Source organism: Argentina silus (assembly GCF_951799395.1).
Source record: "Argentina silus genome assembly, chromosome: 9".
NCBI classification, from domain to species: Eukaryota; Metazoa; Chordata; class Actinopteri; order Argentiniformes; family Argentinidae; genus Argentina; species Argentina silus.
The window spans coordinates 3982027-4009182 of NC_139663.1; the positions used below are offsets into that span (position 1 = coordinate 3982027).

Sequence of the window (27156 nt, forward strand, 5' to 3'; positions counted from 1 at the left end):
TGACTCTGGGTCAAGAGGGTTGTCAATACCTGTAGACTAGACTCTCTGTGTGTGTGTGTGTGTGTGTGTGTGTGTGTGTGTGTGTGTGTGTGTGTGTGTGGCTACACTCACAGGGATGCCCAGCAACATCGGGTCCACAGGCTGTCTGAAGGGCAGTGACTCAGGGTCTTGTCTATAGAGGGCCTCTAGTGTGGGCATCAGGGCCTGCCTCAGCTCCTCAGGTTTAAAGACTGCAGAAGAGAAACAAGTTCCATACAAGTTAGATTCAACTGTTTTCTCTGTTATCTAGTCATGCCATGTGAACACAGCCATAACACCTCCCAACATTACACAGCATCTTATGGACAATGACTGACATCCTATAGAAAATGGGTACGTAATATAAAGTAAATTAAAGCAATTATATTCTCACTTTTCCTGCGATTCTGTGTGGGGGAGGTGGATGCGGCTGTGCCATTGGCTCCGCTCTCCTCCTCCTCTTTGGGTTCCGCCTTAACGATCGGCTTCTTCTCCTCAGTCTCCATCGGCTCCTGCTTTGGCTCCACCCTATCTGGTTCCTCCTTCTTCACAACTAGGGGTTTGGTATCCTCGTCCTGCCAAAGGGCACGGCAACAATTAAAACATTAGCACTCATCCACAAGACCTTTGAAGCGCAAGGATATTTTTTAAGGCCTAAACAAGGTAAAACAAGAGTCCACATGTCCACACACACACACACACCTCCATTTTGGGCTGCTTCTTCCCAGACCCATAGCCCTCTTCCTCCTCCTCCTTGAGCTCAGATTTGGGCTCCGGGGCGTTTGTGTTGGGCGGGGCCTGCTGGGAGTGGACCTCGGCCACAGAGCCAGGGGTGGGCACCCGGTTGTCAATGCTGGCCGCCGCCTGGGAGAGCTGGGAGGATTAGAAGGATAAGACATTCATATTCATCCAATCACAGCAGGGCTGGGTGTTGTTAACTGGGTATCACACAAGCCAATGAAGAGATCAAGAACTTTCATATAACAACCAACATCTGTTTAATAACCCCTTTAGTATTAGCTGTGAGTGCGCCATTCGATTACAGTTCTCTTTTGGGACGCGCATAAGCTGGGTCAGAGCATTGAGGTGCTTAAGTAGTGGCCAGCAAAGGGTGCTTTAAAACTGCATTAGTTTCTACTTAGTGTGTGTCTGGCCTTGGCAGTGTCTCACCGGCGTGCTGGGGGGCTGCGGCTGCACTGAGGTGGGCTGCTGCATCTGGCCGGGGGGCTCTGGCTGGGGCTGCAGGGGCGTGAGCGGCTGGGAGGGGGTAGCTGAGGGTGGCCCGTGGCTGGAGAGGCCACTGGGGACGTGGGTGGGGGTGGAGGATGGACCTCCTGTGGAGGCGGGGGTGGAGGGCTGGGCCTGGGGGGGTGCGTGGTGCTGGAGCTGCTGCAGGTTAGCGGAGGCGGAGGGTGGTGGGGTGGCGCGGAGGGGGGGCTGGGACACAGGACCAGAGGGCAGCTGGGGGCCCAGAGAGCCCAGTGCATTCAGGGGGAGGTTAGAGTTCTGCTGCTGCTGCTGGAGGGGAGAGAGATACAATACACTGGCTGAGTTAGAGTTCACTGCATAGTCCTCACACTCTTCACACACATACACACATGCACGCCCCTGCCCACCCACTCACTAACACACATTACCATAGAGGAGAGCATTACAATGCATCAAACTATTCCAAAGCATATCATCTATGAACATGATGAACTAATAGTGGAGAATAATGTCACAGAGTAGTGTCCGTCTCGTCATCCCTGGCCTCCTCACCTGTGTGACAGCTGCCTGTGCAGCCGGCTGGCCCAGGCCTACATTCACATTCATGCCCCCGCCGCCAGAGGCAGGGAACTGGGTCTGAGGCAGAAACTGGCTCTGATTGGCTGTCTGGCCCACCATGCTATTAGCATGAGTCCCCATCATGCCTTGGGCCTGAGGCATCCTGGACGGGGACATGCCCATCTGGAAAACAAAGCGTCATTGGGAGTGAACCCTCGCGTATTGAACCCGGGCCAAATGAAAAACAAGAGTATGCATGCATCTAAATGGGCCCCAAAATAAAATAAAAAAACAATAATCCTTTCAAAGGCCTGTGGCATAATCAACGAATAAACAGAGCACTGATTCTAAACCGCATGGCAGGAGTTCAAAAGCAGAAGAGGAACATTAAGCAGTGCAAATCCGAGCCCAGAGCCCTGCCACTGTTTCATTAAAACACAAAAGACCTGAAGCCACTAAGCATAGCAGAGTCACTTTCACTGTCTGGAGAGTCTAAATAGCAGGGGGGAGATGAATACTGAGGAAAGAAATTGGGTATTGTGAGAGAGAGAGAGAGAGGGATGGAGCAATGGCTGGAGGAGGAAGACGACAAGGGAAGAAAGAGATGGGAGTGGGGGGGGTTAAGGTCTCACCGCTGGGACGGAGCTCATGTTCATCTGCTGCGGGTGGTTCATGGGGGAGGCGGCGCGCGCTCCCATGGGTGCCTGAGACATCTGTACGTTCTGCATCGCCATGGGGTTGAACTGGTTTATCCCTGTGGGAGCAGAGAGAGAGGGATGACACACACACACAATTAGCGTTCTGTTTACAAGACTCGAGAGGTGTTTGTAATTAAATATTCCGAGCTCAGGTGATCACATGGGATGGGCCACGCTGGTGGCATGACACGGACGTAAATAATTCATTTATTTCCAAACAAAACAACATACAGCGAGACATGGGTTAGAGTATAGATCATTTTACTTGATTCATGACAATTCCATGCTTCAGTAATCAAACACATCAAACGATACACAACTACATAACTTGCTAGGGAGCAAACTGGCCAGAAGGGGGGGGGGGGGTCATCAACATTAAAGAGCTGAGAGCCCTGTAAGCTGCTAAGAGGAGGGTGACCGTTAATGTGAGAGAGCAGATGATCGTCTGAGAAGAGGATGACTATAATATGCACTAATGTGTCTATCAGGATTGTTAGGGACATCGTTACCTTGAGACACCTGCATACGATTCATGATCTGATTTGGCACATTAGGCATAGGCACAGGTCCATCTGAGAGACGAGGGAGAGAGGGGGTGAGAGGAGGGCATGTTTGAGCACAAACACAAGGCCAGAAAGTGTCTTTAACAAGCAGTGTAAATGTTCTACAAAATCTACAGAGTGACATTTGATGAGGTGTCTGGAGGAAAGCCCAGAAAGAGTCATCACCGATTGTAACAACGTTTCAACTTTGTCCCACAGTGTCTTCTTGAGGAGAAAATACTCAACACTGAAATGTCACTGTAAGAGCTGCACCTCTTAATGGAAAATGCACCTTGATCTCATTGTCTTACATCAGGTGTCATCATTTCTAGTGGTCTTATAAATCGTGGAACGATTTTAGATTTTCTGCCACTCCTTTAATATAGTGCCATCGCATCAGAAAATCAAGGACGGATAGAAGGATGATGAGCACCCGTTTCATTGTATGAAATGTGACTGGCTAAACCACAAACAAACGGAAACCAGTCTTTGCTAATTTTTGTCCTCAATGCCAAATGTAATGAATACTGGACACTCAACTTCAAGTGCTAGTCATACAATCAGTGTGTGTGTGTTGGTAAACAAATGTGCTGGAAAGACTTGAAAAGCACTTATGGATAGTCATGATTGAGGCTGAAAAGTGTGTCTGTCCAACTGTAACCAGGGTAGCGTTTTGACAGCGCATATTTTAGCCTAGCTACTTTTCATCCTTCCTATAATTGCTTGTGAGTTATTAAGACAGATCAGTGTGGACGGAGCTGAGCTATATGTCGTGAGACAATGCCTTGATCTGTCACTGTATAACAAGGCACCTGAATTAGCAGGCTAAAGCTCCATACATTTGCTTTTGCCACGTCTGAATCCTCATCATATCTTGTTGGTTTTGTGGATGGGCAAGCACTGAAATTGAGACAGAATGTGTGACTGTGCAACGCATGCACTTGTTTTAGTACTAGGGAGTGTGTGGTATGTATTGTGTTGTATTGAATTGCGTTGCCATTTATTAAGCACTTACTTTATTAAGTAAGTGTCATTTATTTGGTCCTCTGTGGCTCAGTTGGTGGAGCATGGCGCTAACAATGCTTAGGTTGTGGGTTTGATTCCCGTTGGGACCGTATATACTGAAATGTATGCACTCACTGCAATGTAAGTCGCTTTGGATAAAAGCATCAGCTAAATGGCATATTATTATTATAATTAATGATGACAATGTGGTAAATGATGCATGCTAATAACAAGCTGTGTGTCTAGTCTCTCCAGCGGAGGGAAGGGGGGGCGGCTACTCACTGGCTGGTCGTGCAGCCTGGTTGGGGCCCATGGCGTTGGGCTGGGTCATGCCAGGCTGCTGGGCCCCCGGGGCTCCTGCCATGGTGGGCTGCTTCTGCAGCCGTGAGCGCCTCTTCTCCTCCAGCTCCTTCTGGATCTTATAGATCTTCTCTGCCAGGAAGTGGTAGTACTCATCCTGAAGGAGCAGAAGAGTTAGAAAACATGTGCTTGTATCCGCTTCAGTGTCTTATATTCTCAATACCATTTGTGACACAAATTAAGTCGCCTTGGGATATTATCAACATAATTCGATGGTGAAATATGAGTTGATATATTGGATTGATTAGTGAGTTACCCTGCTGTTGGCAGACTCGTACATGTCCCCCTCCACCTTGCGTGCATATGCCACCAGGTTCTCCATCCGCCGGTCCTTCAGTGCTGCAGGGTCTGGGGTGGGGAATATGGCTTGTACTCTGGAGGAAATGGAGGAGAAACAGATGAATGAGAAACAGTATACCAGTGACAATTAAGACTAAACTGGAGAAGGAGAGGGCTGTATTCCTAACTTCCATGGCATTGACAGACAACTCACAGTTTGTGCACCAGGTGGGTGCGCAGGTCCTGAGTGACATGCTCGTGCCAGGCCTTCCTCACCCCCGAGGCTGAGAGGGGGGTGGCAGCAGGCAGGTTGCCCATGCCCCCAGCGACTGACCCGTCTGGCATCAGCTGACTGGTGGTCAGAGAGGAGAGAAGAGACAGATCAGTACCATCGTGTCAGTTCACCACAGTCAAGTCAAGTCGTCTTGTCAGAAATGAGACGAGACAGGCTGACCGGACTTACTTGCTGAGTGAGGAGAGCGAGGAGTCAGAGTGCATGCTGGTCTCTGACGAGGGGACTCCCATCCCTCCACCTGCCATGTTCATCTGGTTAGTGCCTGAGAGAAACACAGCAACCACAAAAACAAAAGTTTTTGGTTTCTAGTCATATTTGAAGATATTTGTGCCTTTGCAATAGGACCTTCCACATGCTGTCTAAAAAGCATCAATAAATGGCATGACATCCTTTTCCTGGGGTATGGTTATGGCTTCACAACACAAGTAACATCAAATAATCACATCCCACATGCATTAAAAGACAGAAGCACAAGCCCTCATTGTAGTGCCATGATACAACATTAACCAGGGTAAAGGCCTTACCTAGTGAGTTGATGGAGCGTAGCTGCGGGTGCTGCTGGCCCTGGGCGTTCTGTTGCCCGGGGCCCTGTGTCTGGGCCTGGCCAGGGGACTGGTTTCCGTAGGGCAGGCCCAGGGCAGCGTAGGCCCTCTGCATGGAGCTGGGGTCAATGTGTGTGGCGCTGTTGATAGCAGGGGCGCTGGGCTGCCCTGTGCCCACCGTGCTGATAACGTTCTGCAGGCTGGTGCCAGGGGAGCCCAGCATGGCTGGAGAGAGAGAGGCAGAGTTGGGATGATGAATAAAACCCTACAAACAAGTCTGTTTTAGGTCAAATTTACATCTTACATTTTGTTGGAACTTATGATACAAGTGGGAAAATCCTATATTTATGTTTTTGCGATCTAAAATAATGTATTTTCCTCTGTTTCAGCCCAATACCCTTGTGCAGCACTACAGTGCCCTGCGTAAGTATGGGACAATGATGCATTGCTTCTTATTTTCGCTCTATACAAACATTTTTACACTGACAGCTCTCTTATACCTGCACAAATGATGTGACAGAACACACCTGGCTAACCAGAAACACCTGTCAAGCCAATTGTCCCATTACTTTTGGTGCCCTTAAACAGGGGGACTATGTATAAAAAGTGTTTTCATTTCAAAATGGTGAAACAAATATGTACATTAATACCATCAAATAAAAGCTGATAATCTATACTTTGACCTCATAGTTATTGTTTGATTTAAAATCCAACATTTTAGAGGATAGAGCCAAAAGAAGAACAAATACTTAACTGCCCCCTTACATACACAGTAGCGTGGTCAAATGTTCTGGCTACAATACTGTCCCAATGGGGACGAGTTGAGAGTTCTAAGTCCGCTGTCAAGCAAAATAGCCGTTTCTGGACTTTTTAAACTGTTCAAAATATCCGAAATAATGCGAAAGTGTACATTTACCTGTCAGTTCATGTTATCATAACACTTACTGCAAAAAACTGTCGGTGTTTTCTTCATAGAAACAATAGCATATAAGCAGTTAGCATTTGTTGACAAGCCTGTGTTTTGCGCAGAAAGCTAATCAAAAGACGAAGTTGAATAATAAACACATATTTATAACCAGCAATTTGGTGACTTATTACATCAAAAATAACTATGAAACGAACTACAAGTCAATCGTTATCTAATAGTGATTATATTGGTCGAAAAGTACCGTTTAAAAAGCACCGTAGCGATGGCGCCAGTCAAGACAGCCGCTGTGCGAACTCTAGGGCCCGTTTTAGAAGCAAAGTGTCCAGAGTAGTATTTGTCACTCCCCTTATTCAACTCAAAAGTCCCCGACCACACTTTCTATTGGGTTTTCAAACTATCACTCAAGTAAGAGCCAACCCCTGTTTTATCGTCATCCCGGTTGCTGGATTTTGATTGGGTTAGGATTAACGGGTGAAAAACAATCTTTGACGTTGACCTCAATCCAACATGCCGATTTTGATAAGGGTGTCTTCGCCAATGTCTTGTCTAAAACAAATGGAAAACCGCTAACATTTTTCGTTTGGGTCTTTTTTATTTTTTATTTGTGTAAATAGCAGACGTGCGCCTTTGTTAACTTATCAAGCCAATCACATTTTCGCCTAGCAAAATCATCTCAGTGCGAGCGAGACGGAGAGCTAGCCAGGCTGCAACATAACGGGCGGAACATTTCTGTATAGCATAACTTTGTAATATTTTCTGACTAAACACAATGGCTAGCTTGCTACTTGTGTTTAATAGTTAGCTTGGAGTATCAGACATTTTGAGAATAAGATATGACAAAGGCTCCTTTAAGAGCCACGAACAAAGCATGAAAAGGCAAATTTGTTCATCCTACTACTGTGTGCGCGTGCAGGCATGTGTCAGTCGGCTACTGTTGCCATGGCTGATTTATTGTGCTAATCAAATGAAGCTGCTTCCAAGCTGAAATAAAAATGTTGCACATACATTCTCAGACACTTTCCACCCCCCCACACCCATCCCCCTGTTCTGTCATAATTTCACTGAGAGCAATTTCCGCATAAAGTTGAACTTTTAGCTGGAAAACACTGACAGGAATTTTGACGAAATATTACAATGTTTGCTGGAAAAGAAGGATTAAGAACATGGCAGGTACTCTGATGTTGTTAGAGAAGTTTACGTGGATTTGTTGACTACCATGGGGGTGAGTTCATCCAAAGCATCAGAGGTGGTCAAAGTAGGTAGTCCAAGGTAGGTAGATTACCTGGTCAGACCTTTGGTAAACATATGGCCTTGTGAGACACGGCAGGTCTCATTACATTATCTTCAGAGTGCCCTTCTTACTGAGCACGAGTTAACTCTCTGCACTAATGCAACAAGTACACCAATACCAATACCAAGGGCACCAATACGGCACAGCTGGCGTAGTTCTGAACGATGGCACCAAGTTGCATTTAGGTTTAAGAGAGCAGGCATCTGGCTCTGCACAGTGAATATTTGACAACCTGCGTAAAATGATACAGCAGTGGTAGTGGCAACATTAAATGTAGATTTCTGCGAAAAGGATATCTTCTCAAAGATTAAGAATTTGATGAGTGACAGGGCCAACTCAGAAGCGGTTTAATGATATTTTGGCACAATATGGAGCCAATATTCTCCCGGATATAGTTGAAAACATTGATCAGTGTAGTGAGGCAGAGAAGGCAAGCCTAGGTGTAGTTAATGAGTTGTTTTGTTGTTTGCATTTGATTGATGGCATGGCTCATTAAGCCAATACAGCGTTGTCTACATGGGAGGACATGGTGTTTGGTAGTGATAGGGTAGGAAGCCAGCATCTTCCTGGTCTGCAAAACATCTCTGGTGAGAGTGGCACTGTTCAGCTGGTAAGAACAGTATGCAAACTTGTGCAGGAGCATGGTTGTGAGAAGAGTGGCAAGCCTGTCCAGTTTAGGACATTTTTGATGGACAGCAATGGATCAGATTTTGTTCCACTTGCACATCTTAAGGGAAATAGGGATAATGTAACATTTTATAATTCAGCTGGTGCTTATTTTTTTTAAACAGGGACCTCTTACAGTTTACAGGGGGGCAGATAACAGGTTAGGTGTACTTGTAGATTTGAGTGTGTCCCTGTATCTTGCAGGATGCAGAGCTTTTGGGCCTGGTTGGCAAACTGGTGGTAGATCCGGGGGTGGAAGCTCTTTCTAAGAAGGAGAAGGTGCTGGTCATGAACGACAGGTACCAGGAGCTGGTTAGAAAACTGAGGGAGTGGCAGGTAGACGGGGCCATCCTTTCTTACAGGTGAGGTGACTCTTTGAGGACATTGCTATGCATGACGGTTCTGTTTTCCAGAATTTGATAGCAAAGGACCACCACTGAGTTTGACTCAATGACTGTTCAGGCATTAGAAGTAGTCCTGGCATGTCTGGTGAAGGTGTGTTATGCATGCTAGCAGACCACTTAACGTATGGACGCTAAGCTGAGGTATTTGAGGAGTTGCTCAGCCAACTCGCATCAGCACCAAAGAGAAATGTCAGCTGTGAAAGGGACTTTGGAGTTTTTGACAGGCTTCTCAGAGAGAAAGCAAGGGCAACAACAAACACACTGGAGGGTATGATGCTATTTAAACAGAACCGGTCTTGGGAGTGGCTGTCAGGATGAGATAATGATAGGACAGCAAAGGTTGTCAGTAGCTAGAGCCTCTATGCGTGAGCAAAGGGCTACTTTTTGTGAGAGGGCACAGGCCATTAGGGATGAGATGCTAGCAGGAGTCTAGGGCCAAAAAGACAGAGAAGGAGATGAGGGATGTTGCCACAAAACATAATTTAACTGTTGAGTTAGGGGTGTATGGGGGCTTGTGGACGTCTATTGAGGAGGTAGATCAGCAGCTGCAGGGTTTAGATGTGCGGACACAACTGTTGGCTGTAACTGCACAACAAAAATGTGGGCGGGTTGTTCTTGGCATGAAGAATGAGAATGGCATCTTCAACTTCAGCAAGGATAGGAAGACCCTGAGGAGAGGGATTATGGTTGTGCTCCATTGGATGTAGTTGCAGAGGCAAAGGCCGATTTTCTACGTTTGGCAGATAAGCAGCAGGCACGTGTTAGGGATATCGGTAGGAAGAGGGGTGGACTCCCTCAAGTTAGGGCGTGCCTCTTTAATGCAAATTAATTTTTAGTTGATATTTCAATCTGGACGCAAAAGCAATCCCTGCTGACATGTATCTCCCCCCATCATGTATAATAGGTTAAGTTGAGCAAGCCCTAAGGTACAATTGTTGATTACCATGGTCACAATTCCATGAGATATTAGCATATTAAAGTTAAAAGCTTAGTTTGAAATGCGGGAACAACAGCAGTTGAGAGGCTATAATTTATGGCTAATACGAGTTCATGGCTAACTAAAATGACAATATGGAAAAAAAATGCTCTTGAAAGGAGAAGATGAAATGGCTTGATAAATGTTGTCAACGATTTCCATTCATTTCAGCGAGACGGCTTCACCCGGAGTTCCAACCTCCTCCACCGCTAGGTTGTGAAAAAAGCCTTTTGGGGCCTTAGCAGTTTTCGGGTACTTGTTTAACGTAAATGGAAGCTAATCAAACATGATATGGGCACCAATAATTAAAGTCTGTTAGTTTTACTGTGTGTGTGTGTGTGTGTGTGTGTGTGTGTGTGTGTATATATATATATATATATATATATATATATATATTAGTCGAAATGACTATACTATACTGACCTGGCAAACGGAAAGAAAACAGCAAGCGTGAAATCAAAATCATTATTTTAAGGATATAAACAGTAGTTTTAGAAAGAGTTTGAGATTTATATTTGTTTTTTGATGCAAATACTATTGTTAAATACCTAAATATATCATGGTTTTACAGTTTAAATGTTATTTCCCAGAAATCGTCAAAACGGGTTTGACCTGCCAATACACAGGGCGCTGTATGTTTAATCGAGCAGACACAGAGAGAGCATGCTGCTGTTGCCTCGGTGGGGGGATTTAAATGTGTCACTGGTCTTCTGCCCAATCAGAGAGCAGAATCTTCCTGAGGCCCCCCCCCCCCCCCTCCTCTGATAGCGGAGCCACAGTGCCCCTCCCCCTGGGTGTCAGATTACAGGCCCAGCGTTCTACAGGAATCCTCTCTTGCGCTTGAGCTCTCACAGCCAGCGAGCCAGCACAGAGCTGAGATAGGGGACACAGCCTGCAGGTGGCGCCACTGAATACCAACCAACAGACAACTCCACGCTCCTGATTCTATCGTCTCTCACCATGGGACTGTTCAAAAACTTGAGATGTTTCAGAGAACATCATTTACATTTAAAACTGCATTATGAAGCTGTTGTCATTTGTTTGTCCAAGAGCGAAAGGGATCGGCCTTGAATGGCTATTATAATGGTAAAACAGGTGAATGAGGAGGGGTTTGTGAAGAGATCAGTGGTAGTGCTGGAGCAGGTTACTCACGTTGCTGGTTCCTTTTGTCGCTAGCATTCTTTAGTGGCAGGCAGACAGGACAGTCTTGTCGCGTACAGTTCTTCCAATGGGAGATGATCTGTCTGGAGGACGCACAGTGAGCCACTGCATGGAGGGAGAGACAGAGAGAGAGAGAGAGAGAGAGAGAGAGAGAGAGATGGAGAAAGAGAGAGAGATGGAGAGAGAGAGAGAGAGAGAGAGATGGAGATGAGTCATTGAAAAACACATTGAGCACTTCCAGAGGAGAACATGAAAACTGGGCAAATAAACACTCGAGCCCATAAAGCACGCTGTGGAACAATAAATCAGAGGCTAAAGAGAAACACAATTCATAAATCATAAAAGGAAGCGTTTCTTCCAAGCCTTCAATGATAACAGACACAGTGCAATAACAGAACACAACCATGAATTACAGACAAACTGACATCTACAACCGGGGAATTGCAGCAAGCTGAAGGGAATCTGCAGCGACCATCTAAACAAATAAACATGACCATGCAAGCAATCTTTTAACGTGCGTAATAACAAAAAGCAAACCGCACATTGGCCTGTCACTGTGATCCCTTACTTCGCAGTCACCATTAAATGCATTAACCAGTATGAATGGCAGGAGTCAGAGGTCACTGACCCTAAGACGCCTGTTAATGTCCTGAGCACTCGGGAGGTAAGCCCCCTCGCCACCCAGACAGACGGACCAGCAGAGACGAGAGCCACTAGAGTATTTACATTGGGACTAAGCACCCAGACGGGACTTTTTAAACAAAGCCCAGGATTTATGTCTGCTAATGTCGTCACCATTAAGAGGACTCCAGTCGTGAGGCCAAAGAGTAGGAAGAAGAGTGGTTCAAGGGACAGATAGCAGCACAGAGGAGAGTATCACTTATTACAACACCAATGCCTCGCAAAAGCCCTCAGAATGGAGAGACTAATAGAATTTCTTCCTTTAAATGAAGTGAAATGACACCCCTTTTTAGGACACTAATAACTGTTCGTATTCATGGCACCTCAGGGCTCAAGTCCCACACCCTGCATCCCACACCCCCTCTACCAACATCCCCAAAACCCTTCATGTGGTGGTGGCCCCTGTACTCACCTTGGCAGGACTTGCCGGCCTGGCAGTGGGTCATGTGGTTGAGGACGTTCTTCATGGTGCGGCAGTGTGGCAGGGCGCAGGCGCGCACCTCCCCGTTGGCCTGCTCCCGCCGCTGGCACTTGTGTGCATGGAGCAGCAGGACCAGCTGCTGCTGGATGAGCTTGCGCTTCTCTGGGTCGGCCGTGGGGCCCGCCGACACCCCCGCGCCAGGGACCATGCCCACCGAGGACACCTGCTGCTGCATTTGGGACTGGGGACACAGCAGACAGACAGGGTAAGGAAGGTGAACAGTATTTGGAGAAGAGGTTGGTGGCTTTAACAAGGCCAGTAGTGTTGCACGGTATACAAGTACCAACAGTATATCATGGTAACCAAGGTCGTATGATACTTATGACACCAACATAACAGGAAAATGTATTACCTTTTCATATGAAAGTACCGTTTTTTTTTTTTTTTTTAAATCATAAATAAATGATTTTTTTTCTCACGGTCGAAAAAAAAACTGCTGCCGCATGTTAAAACATGTTTATAAATTCAGAGTATGAGAATTAAGGTACGCTTTGACAATTACCAGCGGCAAAAACATGTACTTCACATCATGTACGTCCTTTAAAGGAGTAGGGCCTTCTGGGGAGAGCAGTTTGGTAGAGCTAGCCTTCCCGTTTGTTCTCCGCAAGCTGCTGTTGCACAGCTTGCTAACATGAGCACACACCCCTGACTGCTGACGTTAATCTGAAGATAATGTAGTTGGACACTTCATTTTCAACACATTTCACTGATGGTCACCATGACTCAACAGCACGTGAAAAGTGGTCTTTGTTGTCTAAATAGCCAGGAAATCTAAAAACATTGGGGCATATAAGCAAGATATTTGTATTTCTTGTTTTATTTTTTATTGGACCAGGAAGTAATATGTCCGAATGTAATCTTACAACGTTGATAGTGCTTTGCGGCTCAGAGGCAGCCATGGAGGCGCGTCCTAAGCTGAGATGCACCGTAGTAAACACAGGTGAAGTGCGGTGTTAGGGATAGTGCAGTGTTTATGGAGGTGAACAAACCAGGCTCATTTGGGAACAGTAAGCTCATTCCTCTCTAAAGCTTTTCAAAACCATGTGATTACCCCCAAATCCGTCACTCAGGGTAAAACCCTCAAAATAGCCATACCTAGCTTTTGATCTACAGAACACATTTGGAAGGCGTTTTCACATCCCCCAACCTTCGTAATGTGATCTAGAGACAACTATTTTGAGGTCAAAAATCTGTGAAGTGTCCCTTTAAGACCTACATTTCGTCAAAGCATTTCATCATGTGACATGAGAGGTGTGTGTGTGCGCGTGCTAGAGAGAAACCAAAGGAGAGAAGACAACTAAATTTTTTCGTGCCGTGTATCGTGAATAGTGTAATAAGCACTCTTATTTGTGTTAATTCAGGACACTCCATCTCTCTCCCTTTTATCTTGGAACTGTTGTTTATTGACATTCAGCTGTTAAGGCATCTTCATTTTTGTAAGTGAGCAGGTGCCAAAAAGTGTGTTGTAATTCGCTGAGGTATAGTGATACTACTACTTGGTATTGTAGGCAAAATGTCAGTGTCATGGCAACACTAGAAGGCAGCAGATTCATGTCAATAAATACAGCAAGTGGGAGAGAGTGGCAGAGAAATGGGGAGACAAAAAGGGACAGAAAGGGAAAAATATGAATGAAGTTGATGAGGGAAAGGAGAGAGGGAGCATGTAGACTAAAGAAAGGCAGAATGGGTTGTTTAGATGTAGAGAAAGAAAAAAGAGGGGGACCAGACAAATTCACAGAAAAAAGCGATGGAGAGAGAGGCCAAAAGTGAATGAAAGAAAGAGACATATTGGATATTTACTTAACTTTTTTTTTCTACCAAAGGATTCCTTAACCTTTTACAAAAATAGAAATCATGGAACTATTTCCTCTGCAAGGCGTTCATTAAGTCCTTTTCCTGTTCCTGAGAGAGATTTGCATGCTTGGCCCAGTGTTTACTCAGTGAACGAGCCTCTCTTTCTTATCTTTCTTTTGCTCTCTCGCTCTCTTTCTCTCTCTCAAACTATGATAATTGCTCAACAATATTTTTGAGCGGACTGCCTTATAACAAATGTTTTGCCCCTAGCAAACATTTCATCCCAGGCCAGGGAAAAATGTTGAAATAATTGAACCAATACCTTGGCATAGAGCATGGTTATTCAAAGCCTAGGGGGAGGATACATGTGTCAGCTTGCCTGTGTCACTGAGTGAAGCAATGTCCAGATTCCATTTGGGTTCCTTGCTTATTCCGCCTACTCCTCCTGACCTCTCCAGTGTCTGCATAGGTTATTAATACGGCACTGCCATCACTTAGCCCTCTTGAAGATAATTGGAGTTTTCACCTAAGCAGTAGTTTCATATTTGTACAGAACAGTATAAAGGGCTTATAGGTAGTGAAATGGAACCAGGCACTCACCAGATTTGGCACACTGGTAGCGCCCTTCAGGTCTGTGGGGAAGGGGGGCAAGCTGTTGGAGAGAGCAGCCTTGTTCTGGAGCTGCTGGGCGTTTACCCCCGTGCCCCCCATCTGCTGCACCCCAGCCTGGCCGTACTGCTGCCCGAATGGACCCCCAGCCATCCCCATCTATAGACAGAGAGAAGGGGAAAATGAGAGAGAGAGAGAGAGAGAGAGAGAGGGCTGAACAGGGTCGTAGTCAAATGTGCAATGCAGAATCATTTTGGGAAAAAATGTAAGATACGGATATTCAATCAATAAAATAAAAATTCAAAATCAGGTAGAACCCTCTTTCTCTACTACACATATTACCACAATTTCAAGAAGACGTATGTCTTTGTATGATTTTGTGCAATGCCTCTAGATGGAAGAACCCCAGTGGGTTTCTGCCGTCAGCTGCTCCTCTGTGGTTCAGATAAGGGGAAGTGGCTCCTGCTACAACACCTCCTAAATCACACCATCTCCGCCAGACGTCGTGAGAACAACAACACTGAAACCACATGTGTCTGGAAAACACGCCAGTCTAAAATCAGATGTCTGTGGGGGTATGTGGATGAGATTATTGATAGACATATAAGAAACATTTAAAGAACATGAAAAAGTGGACAAGTCCTTATCTATCCATCTACCACCACCATTGTAAACTCCCTTGAAGACCTGTAAACACTTGTCTGTATCATCTAAACCACAGGGCATACGAGACAGGTAACAGAGTGGGAAACGCCAGTAGGTGTTTACAAGTTCAAATGCATGCAAACAGATTAGGGAAAGCACCAAAATTGAGGCACAGCAAAGAACCTCTTACTTCAAAAAATAAGAAGAAAACGAATGTGCATCTGCCCACCACAATATTTCTACCATTGTGACCAATTATTTTATTTAATTGTAAATGTTATTTAGCTTAAATGTTATTTGCTGTGGTCCTAAAATGATTCACTGGATAACTCTAATAATTCCCATCTCCAAACTCTCCACCCCCTCTCTGTGCGTGTGTACACATCCATCCCCTGCCTGAGCAACAGAAGAAGCACGCTTCACTCTGCTCAGCGGAGGCTCCCTGCTGCTGTCAGCGCTCCGGCAGACAGATGAAAGAGCGAGCGGAGCCCAGCCGAGAGAGACCAGCACACTCAACAGCTGAGTTGAGCGCTGCCGTCTGCCCCTCCCCCCACACACACACACACACACACACACACACACACACACAATGCCTGACATGCACACATTCTCTTGCCGGAGCCTTTGGTTTCAATATTCCACACAGAGGTTCTCGCTCCCCCTCCCTCCCAAACGCACTCTTCTCCTCGCGCAAAGGTTTCAAGTCTCTCCGGTCGAAAACTTTGAGAAGCTACAACACACAAACACAAGCCATTGCACTCCTAGGCTGGCAAGAGGAAGCTCTTCCCTCCCCCCCACAAGTCTCCTCCTACTTTCTCTCCCCCTCCTTCACCCCCCCCTCCCTCCCTACCCACATCAACACAGACACAAGCTCCTCTAAAAATGATTTACAGCTCCATTATCACAGGCCAATGGGGCCCAGCAAGAGCCAGCAGCACACGCCTCAGAAACACACAGAACGGGGCAGAGGGAGAGGGGAAAAAGAGAGAGAGAGAGAGAGAGCGACTACAGCAGACGAAGAAAACAAGCGAGAGAGGGTGGAAAGAGAAGGAATGAGCAAGAGAATGTGAAAGAGGGACAGAGAGAGTGGGGGGGGGGGGGGGAGAAAGCGAGAGAGAATTCACGCAAGAATGAAAAGGGAGTGAAAACAAAAACAAAATGGGGAATGAGAGAGAGAGAGAGACACAGACAGACTGAAAGCAAGAAAGTGTATCGACACAACAGTTTCCTACGCCATGCTTCCGTACTTTATGAATGGCAGCAGTGCCAGGACTCTGGCCAGCGGGCACGTACAGCATGGACGTGGTGATTCCCGTGGAGCTGTCCAGACTACAGACGCTCCGCGCCGAGCCACACTTCAGCAGCACGTGTGACTCCTGTGGCAGCTGTGCAAGGTAAATACCAGCCCAGCCAGCAGCTCCGTCTCTTTCATCTACCAACCCTCACACCGCCATTTATACAAAAAGCCCCCCGGCCTCAAATCCCTCTCTCATTAGGCCTTTTTCACACTGCGCTTAGCCGAGGCGCTCTCTTAAGTGGGCTAGCACAGACTTTAGCCCAGGGCCAGCTGGACCTGCTCTGGAGCAGGATTAGCACAGACTTTTAAAGGGGTTAGCCCTAGAAATCTCTCAAACACAGTGCCCTAACTAGCCGGCGAGAAACAGGCACAGGGTAGTGGTGGGGAGTCGACCGCAAAATAGTCGACTCTCGACTCTCTCAAGTCCAAATGTTGAGAGGTAGAAGAATCGACTCCCGGTAGAGTTAACTCTCACCGCTCCCTGCTAATTTATGTCTGAGACAAGAAAAGCGGTAGACAAGAAAAGCGATATTTGGGAGTTGAGAAAGAGTTGACTCCATCGACTCTGAAAGCAGTAGGAGTATCATCCAATCACACAGCTGGACCGTTACCATGGTATCTACAAGATACACGGTAAAACAATAAATGTTACGTCTCCTTATCCCTCATTTCACCCAGTATGTGTTTCCTTTTGACTATAATTTGATGGGTTTCCGTCTCCGACTATAATTTGACGGTTTTCTAGTGGCATGTTGCTTGTTGCTATGGTTATTTCAGTTAACCCAGGACTTCAGTGCATCACTTGCCTAGGGTTAAACACTAACCCCAGGGTTACCAAATGCCTGTTTGGGCCAGGGTCAGCTAGGCCAGTCTTGGCCCTGGGCTAAGGATAGCCCTAGGCTAAGAAAATAAGGACAGCCTCTAGGCTAAAAAGCCCTATTCTCTCCTAGTCTGGGGGACACATGATCATGGTAGAGGCACAGTCATTTTCCTCAGACGTGACATCATTCAAGTCTTTAGCAGTGTTACATAAAAAGCAGAATTGGGCACGGGTACCCAGGTGTGTGTGAGGGAGCAGCCGGCGGGCTCTTTTCATGTGGCGAGGCCTGCCTGTGTCAGCTGGGTGAGAACCGTAACGCTGGTCTCCACTTGGGTTTCCTGTCAAACCACAACAGACACAAATCCTGGCAGCACAACCCTGAGACTCTCGCTACCACAGTTACACTTTCTCACAATGAACTAGTCCCAACTAGTGAAAGTATGCATCGCATGAGAGACACGCGTCGACAGTACTAGCTAACGTAAATATCTTTCCTTTAAAAAAACAAGAAAAGACGACGACTACACAATACTAGTACACCACCCGCCATTTCAACACAACAAGAACCCAAATCAAGATGTAGCCATATCTATATATATATATCTGAATCTACACCTTCTGCTAACCTCGCATAACAACAGAAGAACATAGCATTCAACGCATCTGCTATGGTAACCAGCTCTGACTACGGCCCTGAACTAAAAGGTGCGTCACTCGAACGCACAGCTGGGTGTCTGATTCCTCCTCCGCTCCCGGGGAAACCCAACAGATCGATACGTGGTGGGTGAGAGACGGGGATCCCTCGCGCTGACAGTGGTGATAGACTAACATGGCCTACAGCGTGGGCGCACGCAAACAGATGCATGCACATACACACACAGCTTGAGTATCTCAACAGATCAGTCTAGAACAGCATGGAGCCCAGGTTCCAGACCCAATAAGAGACCGTACCTTTGAATATCATCATTCTACAGTCAGATATGAGCAGACAACAAAAGGCTGTGCAGCTTGCTTGTGTCATCAAACCTATAAAGCTTCGTAGACAGTGCAGAGTGGCATGCCAGGGATCAAGGACCATGCAATTGCACTTTGGACAGCATTGTACAGCTTATCCTTGTTCCAAAAGAGCTACTGACAGTGCATAAAAGTCCTTGAGACACAATGCTGTCATGCTGAAGTTTAGTGAAGGTACAGAAGCGGTGTGCAGTGAACAGCTGTTATCTCCACCACTACTCACCTTATTCATGTTTCCAGCCTGCTGGGCGTTCATGGGGTTGTGCGCCCCTCCCTGGGTGAGTGTCTCCGCTAACACGCTGCCACCCACGCCGGCTCCTGTGCTCAATGGTGCCCCTTGCATGGCCTGGCCTTGGTACTGCATCCCGGGTCTTCCCCGTCCTGCCGGGCCCATGGCCCCGTTCATCACCTGTCCTGGCTGGGCTTGGCCCATGAGCCCGTGGCCCTGCCCACTGTTCATCATAGCCTGGCTGAAGCCTGCGTTGAGACCCATGCCATTGCCCTGTCCAGTGGGAGCCCCACCTTTCTGGGCCTGCGGGGAGGGATGGTTGGGGGAGCCCTGGCCCAGGGGGCTCTTCCCCAGCACTGCACCCAGTTGGCCTCCCATGCCTCCTCCCTGCTGGGGGCCAGCAGAGTTGAGGCTCCCTCCCAGGCCGGAGGTGCTACCTGCCCTCAGGAGCTCCGACAGCTGCTTGTGCTTGGCAGCTGCGTCAGGGACCATGGGGCCCAGGCCGGGGCCCCCTCCGCCGGGGCCTCCGTTGGAGGGCATGCCCATCAGGCCCAGGTCCCCGTTGGGTATCAGCTCATCAGGAAGGTCATTCTCCAGGTCAAACAGGGACACCAGGTCTACTGAAGAGAGACAGAAAGAGCAGGAATGAGATTAACAAAAACACAGGGTTTTATTCTAGACAAAAGACGCGTGGTTTCTTTTTCACAATAACAACCTGTCTAACCTGGCACAGGCAGAACACACCGTCACCTGTCTCTGAGAACAGAGGCATTGTTTGGCAATAGAGAAATTAAGACCGCAGGGTGTCAAATTCCTGTTGTCATCATGAAATGAAGGGAAAGTTCCCACAGAGTGCTATCCAATTCACAGATCATCAAAGCGGCAGTGAAAGGTAGTTTACTCTCAAGCTGTCAGGCAGCCGGAGATAACGTTCACAAGCACTTTGGCCTGTCACAGTAACCATTTCCCCTCTCCAGTGGAAAACCGAGCACAAGACATCGTTACGTCTTTCCAAATCTTACACTGCCTGCGCAAACACACTCTTAAATCAGATAGCTGACACTGCTGTGATAAAGTCAAAAGGAGTAAACACACAAACACCCCAGTCTCAGTCCCAGCTACTGGAGAATGAGATGCTACCCCTTTCCTCTTCTCTCGGGCTGCTGGAGTGGGGCCCAGACGCTAATGTAGTGGAGGTTGTTGTGGTTGAAGAGCTGCAGCCTGGCTGGAGGCTGTGCCGGGGGAGCTCGGCAGTGAGATTTGTTGTCTCTGGGTACCCTTGTTCACCACAGAGAGATCCCTCGTGCTACATGCTAAATATAGCTAAGTTAAGTACTTCTCTACGGGTCCAAACCTCCAAACCCACAGATCAAGCTCAATGCTGTCTCTCAGTCAGGCCAAACTTCTCAAGGCATCATACTACGTTACATAACTGCTTGGCCAATACGACTTTTATTTTTTTTCTTTTAAACCACTATCTGTAACATTATTAAGCCGTTACTGTGACGATATGCAACCCCTTTCATCAATTAACCAGTGCTAAATGACTCAACATAAAACTGGACTGCCGTTACCACCAGTAACAAGTAACAATACAGTAAACATGCTCCCCCCACGAACGACATAGCAGCCCCTCCTCGTGTGAATCGGTGACAATTTAGACTGAAGAGTTGCCCGAATGTGTGGTGCTTATTCGATTCGTTATTAGTCTTGCTTCTTACAGCTTTGCGTATATTTGAAGGCAGTCCACTGATTTGAGGTAGGCTGAGAAGTTACCGGCCCTCAAAACGCCCGTTTGATTCATGTCCGAGGATTGGATTCAATTTGAAAACAGTCAATTGGCCAAAAGGTGCGGCCTGAGGTGACCTCTCCTCTCCTCTCCGCCCCCTACTAGGTTGTTATCATAAAAAACCCATCATATAACCTTAGCCGCACCATCACAAGATGAATCGGCGTCACCTCGAAACTCGAGAACGACATCATCTCTATGGCAAGACGCATCATTCACCCAAGTTGTCAAAATGGTCCCTATTCTCAGCCGGAAGAGCGGGGCATGAAACTGTTATTTTGGCTGCACACGAGGGTGGAGCTGATAATAAAAAATAAAAATAAATAAAATAAAAAATGTGTGTGTGTGTGTGTGTGGTGGTGGGTGGTCCCCTGTTCAACGAACGATGATGAGGCAACTTCACAATTCTGAAGCTCTAATCTGCTCCACGTGCTGCAGCCGCCACACACCAACCAATAAGTTACGTAAGCGTCTGCAGGAGTTTGCACAATCGCGCGTCATGCCTCATTATCTCCAACTGTGCTGCAGAGTTTGAGACGGTAGTCATGAGAACCAGTTGATCCACGTCATGAGAACTGAGGCATTGTTATGACTGACAGCTGTCACACAGTGAAGCAAGGCTTAGGCTTAACGCTTTATTACAGGGCACCGACAACTGGCTTTGATCTGTGCGCGGGAGCTACGCAGCGCAGTGGAGGATTCCTGCTCTGTGCGGGGAGCATTCTTGTGGCTGGCTGGGCCTTTGGGAGGAATGAACTCGAGTGCAGACCGAGTAAACACACGTAAACACACACACACACACACACACACACACACACACACACACACACACACACACACACACACACACACACACACACTAATGAGGTCTACAGTTCAAATCACGCACCCGTGCCAAGGTCCTACACGTGAGGGCGTGCGTGCGAGTGCCTAAAAAGGTTTAAACAGCACGACCGCCGCCACACGCCCAGCGCAGCGTCTGGGCTGTCAGGCTGCCGAGGCGGACGGATCTCCTCCCTGTTTATCAATGGGAGTGCCTGTACCCTCAGGTTGCCAGATTGGACCCTGTACCCTCAGGTTGCCAGATTGGAAAGGGAGAAGTGTTGGCTTGAGATTTGCTGGCGGTTTAGGGGTTAAGGAGCTACAATCTTTAAAGGCTTCAAACTAAGTGGAGATTTGACTCCATTCCACCATATCAATTAGTGTCGTTGAATTGTAAACAAATAAATATATCTTCTATACAGGACGCGTCAGGCTTATTCTTTGAGACCAAGCACCTGTGTCTCTGACAACTTTCCTCGTCTACAACATTTCATAGATAGAGTGAGAGCATGGAAGAGGAGTGCGTGTGTGTGTGTGTGTGTGAGAGAGAGAGAGAGAGGGGAAGAAGCATTCAGATTCACCGCTCAAGGTGGCTGACAACCATAGCGGGATTACTTCACTAAAAAGCGAGGCTACGAAGAAACGAGGCTAAATGCCAAGTGAGCAGGACATGAAAGGAGAGAAAAAAAATCTCAACACTTGAATCATACAAAAAAAAAAAATGAAAAAATCCTGTGACTCCATTGCTCCTCAAGATTCGCCTCCCAGCACTCTGGAAGAGTGACGATGATTCACCCGCTTTTAACCGGCGAAGATGAAAATCCTCTATTAGACACACTCCAACCTGAGAGTGGTAATAACAGGCTTCAGCATGCAGGCAGTTCTGCCTGGCCTGGAGCTGCCTGGGACGAGAGCCGGGTCATTGACACTCCTCTCTCTCTCTCTCGCTCTCTCGGCTGTTAGAACTCTGTGCCAGTGCCCATCTACCTCAGCCTTGCCTACTGACAGAGATCCTGACAGCAGCTGGCAGCGGAGTGCAGAGAGAAGAAAAAGGCGGCAATGGTGGTGCTAATGGGACAGATTAGATTTAAAAAGGGCCAGACAAAACACACACACACACACACACACACACACACACACACGAGAATGTAGCGTGCAGCCGCCATTGTCACCACAGCAGCATACGCTTGAAAGGCCAATTAGCCGCTGGCGGGCGTGGGACAGTGGGCAGCTCGGAGATAACACCCGCCACCCACCCCCCTACGGCAGACACACAGCCTTGTCTGGGCTCCCCCTTGAATGGATCAAGAGATAAAAACGCTGCCTTACAGACCTGTCACCAACATTTGGGGGGGGGACTATGGTCTCACCGTCCTCAAACATAACTCCAACTTTGAACTCTGGGGAGATCCCAGGCTCAAGGAGAAGAAGCACTGGGTCTCACCTAGGAGACTAGGAAATATCCATTCATTAAATATCTAGCTTATCAAAGTCAAAGTGGCTTTATTGTCAATTCTTCACATGTCAAGACATACAAAGGAATCGAGAGGACGTTTCTCACTCTCCCACGGTGAGACAGATAAAGTGCCCAGGCACAACAGATAACACATACTAAAAGTAAAACATTCAATAAAAATAATTTAAACAGTGCACTCACTTCAAATACAAACTGCAGGACATCAAGTTTTCCCCACCAACAGTCTTTAGAACAAAACAATTACATATGACATTATGAATGAACATCAGTACTGAATATGCATGTCTAACCCACAGCTAAAAGAACATGAGTCACAGATGGAGGGAGACGCCGCACAAGAACAAACTTCACCAGTCTGGTATGTTTTACCCCAAAAAACTCAAAGAACATTTGATGGCAAATTTTCAAATGGGTGAAGTCCGATACCAGTTTGTTTGTTCGTCTTTCAGTGGCGAGACTGGTGTAAAAACGCTAATATGGCGCTTTATAAGAGGAGGTGTGATGACTTCAAGATGTGGAGAATTAGTAGCGCGCTGCACTTGTAAATCCAGCCTGCAGTCATTTGCTGCTTTGCCTTTATGAAACCACAGCCATCCAGAGAGGGGAGAAATCAGAGACACAGCTAAGCTGCCTGCGAGAGGGAAGGCAGAGGAGAGGTGAAAGTGTTTTATTCCGCTTTTACAGACAGACACACAGAGTTTTAAATTAAAATGCCCTGCTGGTAGCAAATCCTGCCAGTTTCACATCGGAGAGTATTAGTACCCTGTGGACCGGAGTGCTGCTCACAGAGGATAAAAGAGAGTGTGGAGGGGATACAGGGAGGGCCAGGTGCCGATGGGGTTGCTCCACTCCTGTCTGGGGAGGGGGGGGGGGACAGTGGTACTCCACCCCCCCTCTAAATCAGTTCCGCTTCAGCCAAGACATTAACCCGCACAGCGAGTGCACCGCCTGTGACTGTTCCCCTGAAGCTGGTTGAAGGCAGCGTTTTTCCGCTTGACTGTATTTGTCTGTACACTAATGCTAACATGGCTGGAATAATGGTCACCCAGGGGCTGGGGCCCATTCACACAGCCCAGACAGAAGGGGGACACCCACTAGGTGAGCAGTGGGCCTGAATACTGGTACCCATTTGTCAGGGCACAGACACTTCCACTAGGCTAGATAGAAATAAAAACAAAACAAACATTGGCTCGTAGGCAAAAATGTGAGAAAAAACGGCATAACAAAATTAACCTGTCACACATCAACAACAGGGGAAGTGCTGGGTAGGGCTGAGTGAGGAGCATGTTTTCTGTCTGTCACAGCAATAGCGGACAGGCTATCCCACTGGGAAACGTGACTTGAGCCAAGCCCATAAAGATCGATGCTTTTGTGAACCCACAGCTTAGCCCAACCCTTTACTATAAGCCCGGCCGTTAAAAGTGGGAGGGAAGTGGGTATTTACTGTGGAGCAGGGATTTGCTTTGCGACACGATTCGAGATGTACAGAGTAAAGGGAAGACACAGGTGGATAATTTCCTTCAGCCATCAAAACCTGTGAAATAGAACAGTGCAGTCAAGAGTCTCCACTCTCTCCACACACAGAACATCTTCCAACATTACCTCTTCCATTTGCTCCTCATCACTCCCTTGGGCATAACTCTCTCACATTCTCCAATAGGCTGAGGACTGAGTACGAGTGGGAATAACGTGCGAGACGGAGGGGAGAAAAGGAGGAGGCATAAAAAAAATATAATTTTCTCTTCGCAGGTCTGCCTGAGGAATTTCCGGGAATTAGGGTTTTCGACCCAAACAAAACACTATCCTGCCATCTCCAATAGGGTGCTTTAAATCTTCGCAGTGTACTCAGGACCATGTGCCGCTTCCAGAAATTCAAAGGGAAGCGGGGTCTGCACTGTGCCGTGCTAGATGTGTGTGTGTGTGTGTGTGTGCGTGCGTGTGTGTGAGGGGGCTATTAAAGAAGATGGGGATGTGTGTGTGGTTGCTGAGGCAGAGAGAGATTGCCTGGCAGTTGAGGAGGCAGCGTAGTGTCACGGCTGTTTTATTGCCCAGCGACAGCTACTGTCACCCCGTTGAGAGATGAGCTACGTTCGCTAAGGACTGGGGCCTGTCAGTGTGCAAGAGATACCGCAGCAGAGGAGGGAAAGAAGAACAAAGAATCTCTACGGCCCTGAGCTGTTTGTAAACAGTTGCCAGACAGTTCTGCTGTCTGTAGTGGTGAACATTGAGCAACGGATGAAGCTTTGTGTAGGCCTACTTTCTTTGTGGGGTGAGAATTGTTATCCCAAAATTGTCTCATTGCGATGAAGTGGTCTGCATTTTCTTTTCACCCACTGTGTGTGAGATACTAAAGAATCTGAGACAGTAATTCCACTGCACAAAATGAACCCAACCATTCTTACCACAGATCTTCAAATGGATGTGAGTGCATCGCCCTCTTGCTAAACTTCAAACCAAATTCCTGGATAGATAAGTGCTAACTGATGGGTCAAAAATAAGATAATCTGATACTGAACCTCTCTGAACTTTGAAGTCATTCCAGAGACCCCCACTGTCATAAATTACCTTGTCTTGGCGTCGACATTAGACACCAGCAGCTGGTCCTGAGGCGGTCACATTGGCCTCTCCTCTCCCCTGGGTCTCAGCATGCAGCACTCCTTACGGGATAATATAGGCTAGTACCATCCTCTGCCACAGCAGGCCTAGATGGGTTTCATCAACAGTGCTGCTACCTGAATGTCTTTTTTTTCCTCCTGATCCACCTTAAAGCCTTTTCAAATGTTATTGGGACTCACTGGATAGATAGAACCAGGATTGAAAACACATGACCCAAGATGGCCTGGCTGACCCATCCTGACCCACTGTTGGAGAACCACTACTCCCCCTCGCTTGAGTGAACAACACTAAGGAACACAAGGGTTGGTTCAGTCTTGTGAAAACATCCAGTGAGTGTTCTACATCAGGATATAATTCCGGCTCAATCTGAGTGTGGCACACACACCTCGGAACAGATGTGCGAGAGGGTGGTAGGTAGGTGACATAACATCACACGATGTAAGCCATAAAATATGACAGATGTAAAATGCCATGTTAAATGATATGATCTTGCCGACAGGCCATGGGAAGTGGTTTTGCAGGTTTGAGAGTGGGTAGGATGTGGCCCCCCAGGAAATGTTTAGATGCTCTTCTGTGGTGGAAACCATCCCTGAGCTGCGTTGTGTTGTGTTATGGTCTGTGAGGTTGGCTTTGTAAGCAGCAGCAGAGCTGTGAGTGAGTGCAAAGATGATCAGGCCCAACACATCAAAATAGTTGTCATCTTTGTATGAATAATCCAATACAGATGATATGGTTTCCCACCCTCTGTAGCATACATGAACACCAATCACAAAACAAGTTTCCCAAGGTGTAGCTATCTAGTTAACATTGAGAGACTAATAGAGACAAAACATAAGCACACTACACAGTAAACTACAGTGCACCAGCAGTAGGCTTTATTAGTAGCAGGGTGAGAAGTCTGGAGATGGGTGACTCTCCAGTCAAATGTCACTATCACCACGCGCTCCTATTTTGCAGGACTGACAATGAATGAAAGTTCCAGGTGAAGCACAGTGCACGAGAACGAATGTAGTCAACAATTAGTGCACCATAATGGCAGCACAAAAGTATCAGTTTTAGTCAAAACAAAGCTCATGTAATTGCAACCCGGATTCATATAGGCCCTCCTTACCTGGTCCATCTGATGCTGAGAGAGCAGGTGAATTCAGCTTCGGTCGCTTTGCGTTTGGTGGTCCGACGTCCAGCAAATTCTCTGCCATTCTGATCGGTAATTATTATGACTAAATAATGATGCAAAACGAAACGGGATTCCTCCCAACTCAAGAAAAACTACTGACAGCAATCAACCTGTAAGTTTTTACTAACACACCCGGTAAAGGGGTAATTAACTAGCTTGCTAGCTAGCTGGCAAGCTAGCAAAATGATTGTGCTAGCCAGCCGAGTAGAATGTTTCAAAAGAAAGGCAACAGCGCCACGCTTCGCCGCCGACAATCACCCCATGATAATCCAACACCCAACACCCACATAATTATCCTCAATAATTTCGGCAAAAAAATATTTCAGTTCAAGAAAAATAAATTAAAAATAGTCCAAAATAATATACAAACTGGAATTAAGTCCTTTTCTCCATATACATCGCTAATTTCGCATCTTTAAAGAACGCTTTTTTTCGTGGTCCAAATGAACACCATTAAATTCCATGTTCGCCTCCATTAAAAAGAACAAAATTCCAAAAATATTTTTCATGCAACGATTTATTTTTCTCGACACTGTCTCCCGGTAAATACATCGGCTCGGAACGGATAGCTACCGAGAGAAGCGGCGCTCTCTGAAGGGGAAATCAAATATACGAGGGGCTTTGAAGACGACAAAAACCGTTCCAATCCTCGTTTGTTTACAATAATTATCTTCAAACGATTAAAGACTTCGATTTTCTGCAGAATAAAGCCGTTTGAGCACGGTCTAAATGGCTCGTATCGGTATAAAAAAATATGATCTCCCGAAATCCTG

At 46.9% G+C, this 27156-nt stretch overlaps 1 protein-coding gene across 2 annotated transcripts in view; it reads right to left on the reverse strand.

The window, feature by feature from the left end:
- crebbpb (CREB binding lysine acetyltransferase b) overlaps positions 1 to 27156 on the reverse strand; it is a 35635-nt gene extending 8479 nt beyond the window's left edge. Inside the window, exons 1-17 of one of the 2 annotated variants that reach the window (XM_083677311.1) lie at positions 26318 to 27156; positions 18497 to 19122; positions 14489 to 14656; positions 12026 to 12275; positions 10924 to 11037; positions 5489 to 5731; positions 5133 to 5226; positions 4884 to 5021; positions 4647 to 4764; positions 4313 to 4487; positions 2993 to 3055; positions 2418 to 2539; positions 1780 to 1968; positions 1189 to 1536; positions 721 to 891; positions 413 to 593; positions 112 to 230 (exon numbers count right to left, since the gene is read on the reverse strand). In XM_083677311.1, coding sequence (XP_083533437.1) covers positions 112 to 230; positions 413 to 593; positions 721 to 891; positions 1189 to 1536; positions 1780 to 1968; positions 2418 to 2539; positions 2993 to 3055; positions 4313 to 4487; positions 4647 to 4764; positions 4884 to 5021; positions 5133 to 5226; positions 5489 to 5731; positions 10924 to 11037; positions 12026 to 12275; positions 14489 to 14656; positions 18497 to 19122; positions 26318 to 26405 — 3207 coding nt within the window. In that variant the 5' untranslated portion in view covers positions 26406 to 27156. The remainder of the gene's footprint in view (positions 1 to 111; positions 231 to 412; positions 594 to 720; positions 892 to 1188; positions 1537 to 1779; positions 1969 to 2417; positions 2540 to 2992; positions 3056 to 4312; positions 4488 to 4646; positions 4765 to 4883; positions 5022 to 5132; positions 5227 to 5488; positions 5732 to 10923; positions 11038 to 12025; positions 12276 to 14488; positions 14657 to 18496; positions 19123 to 26317) is intronic. The other variant, XM_083677312.1, reaches the window with a different exon arrangement.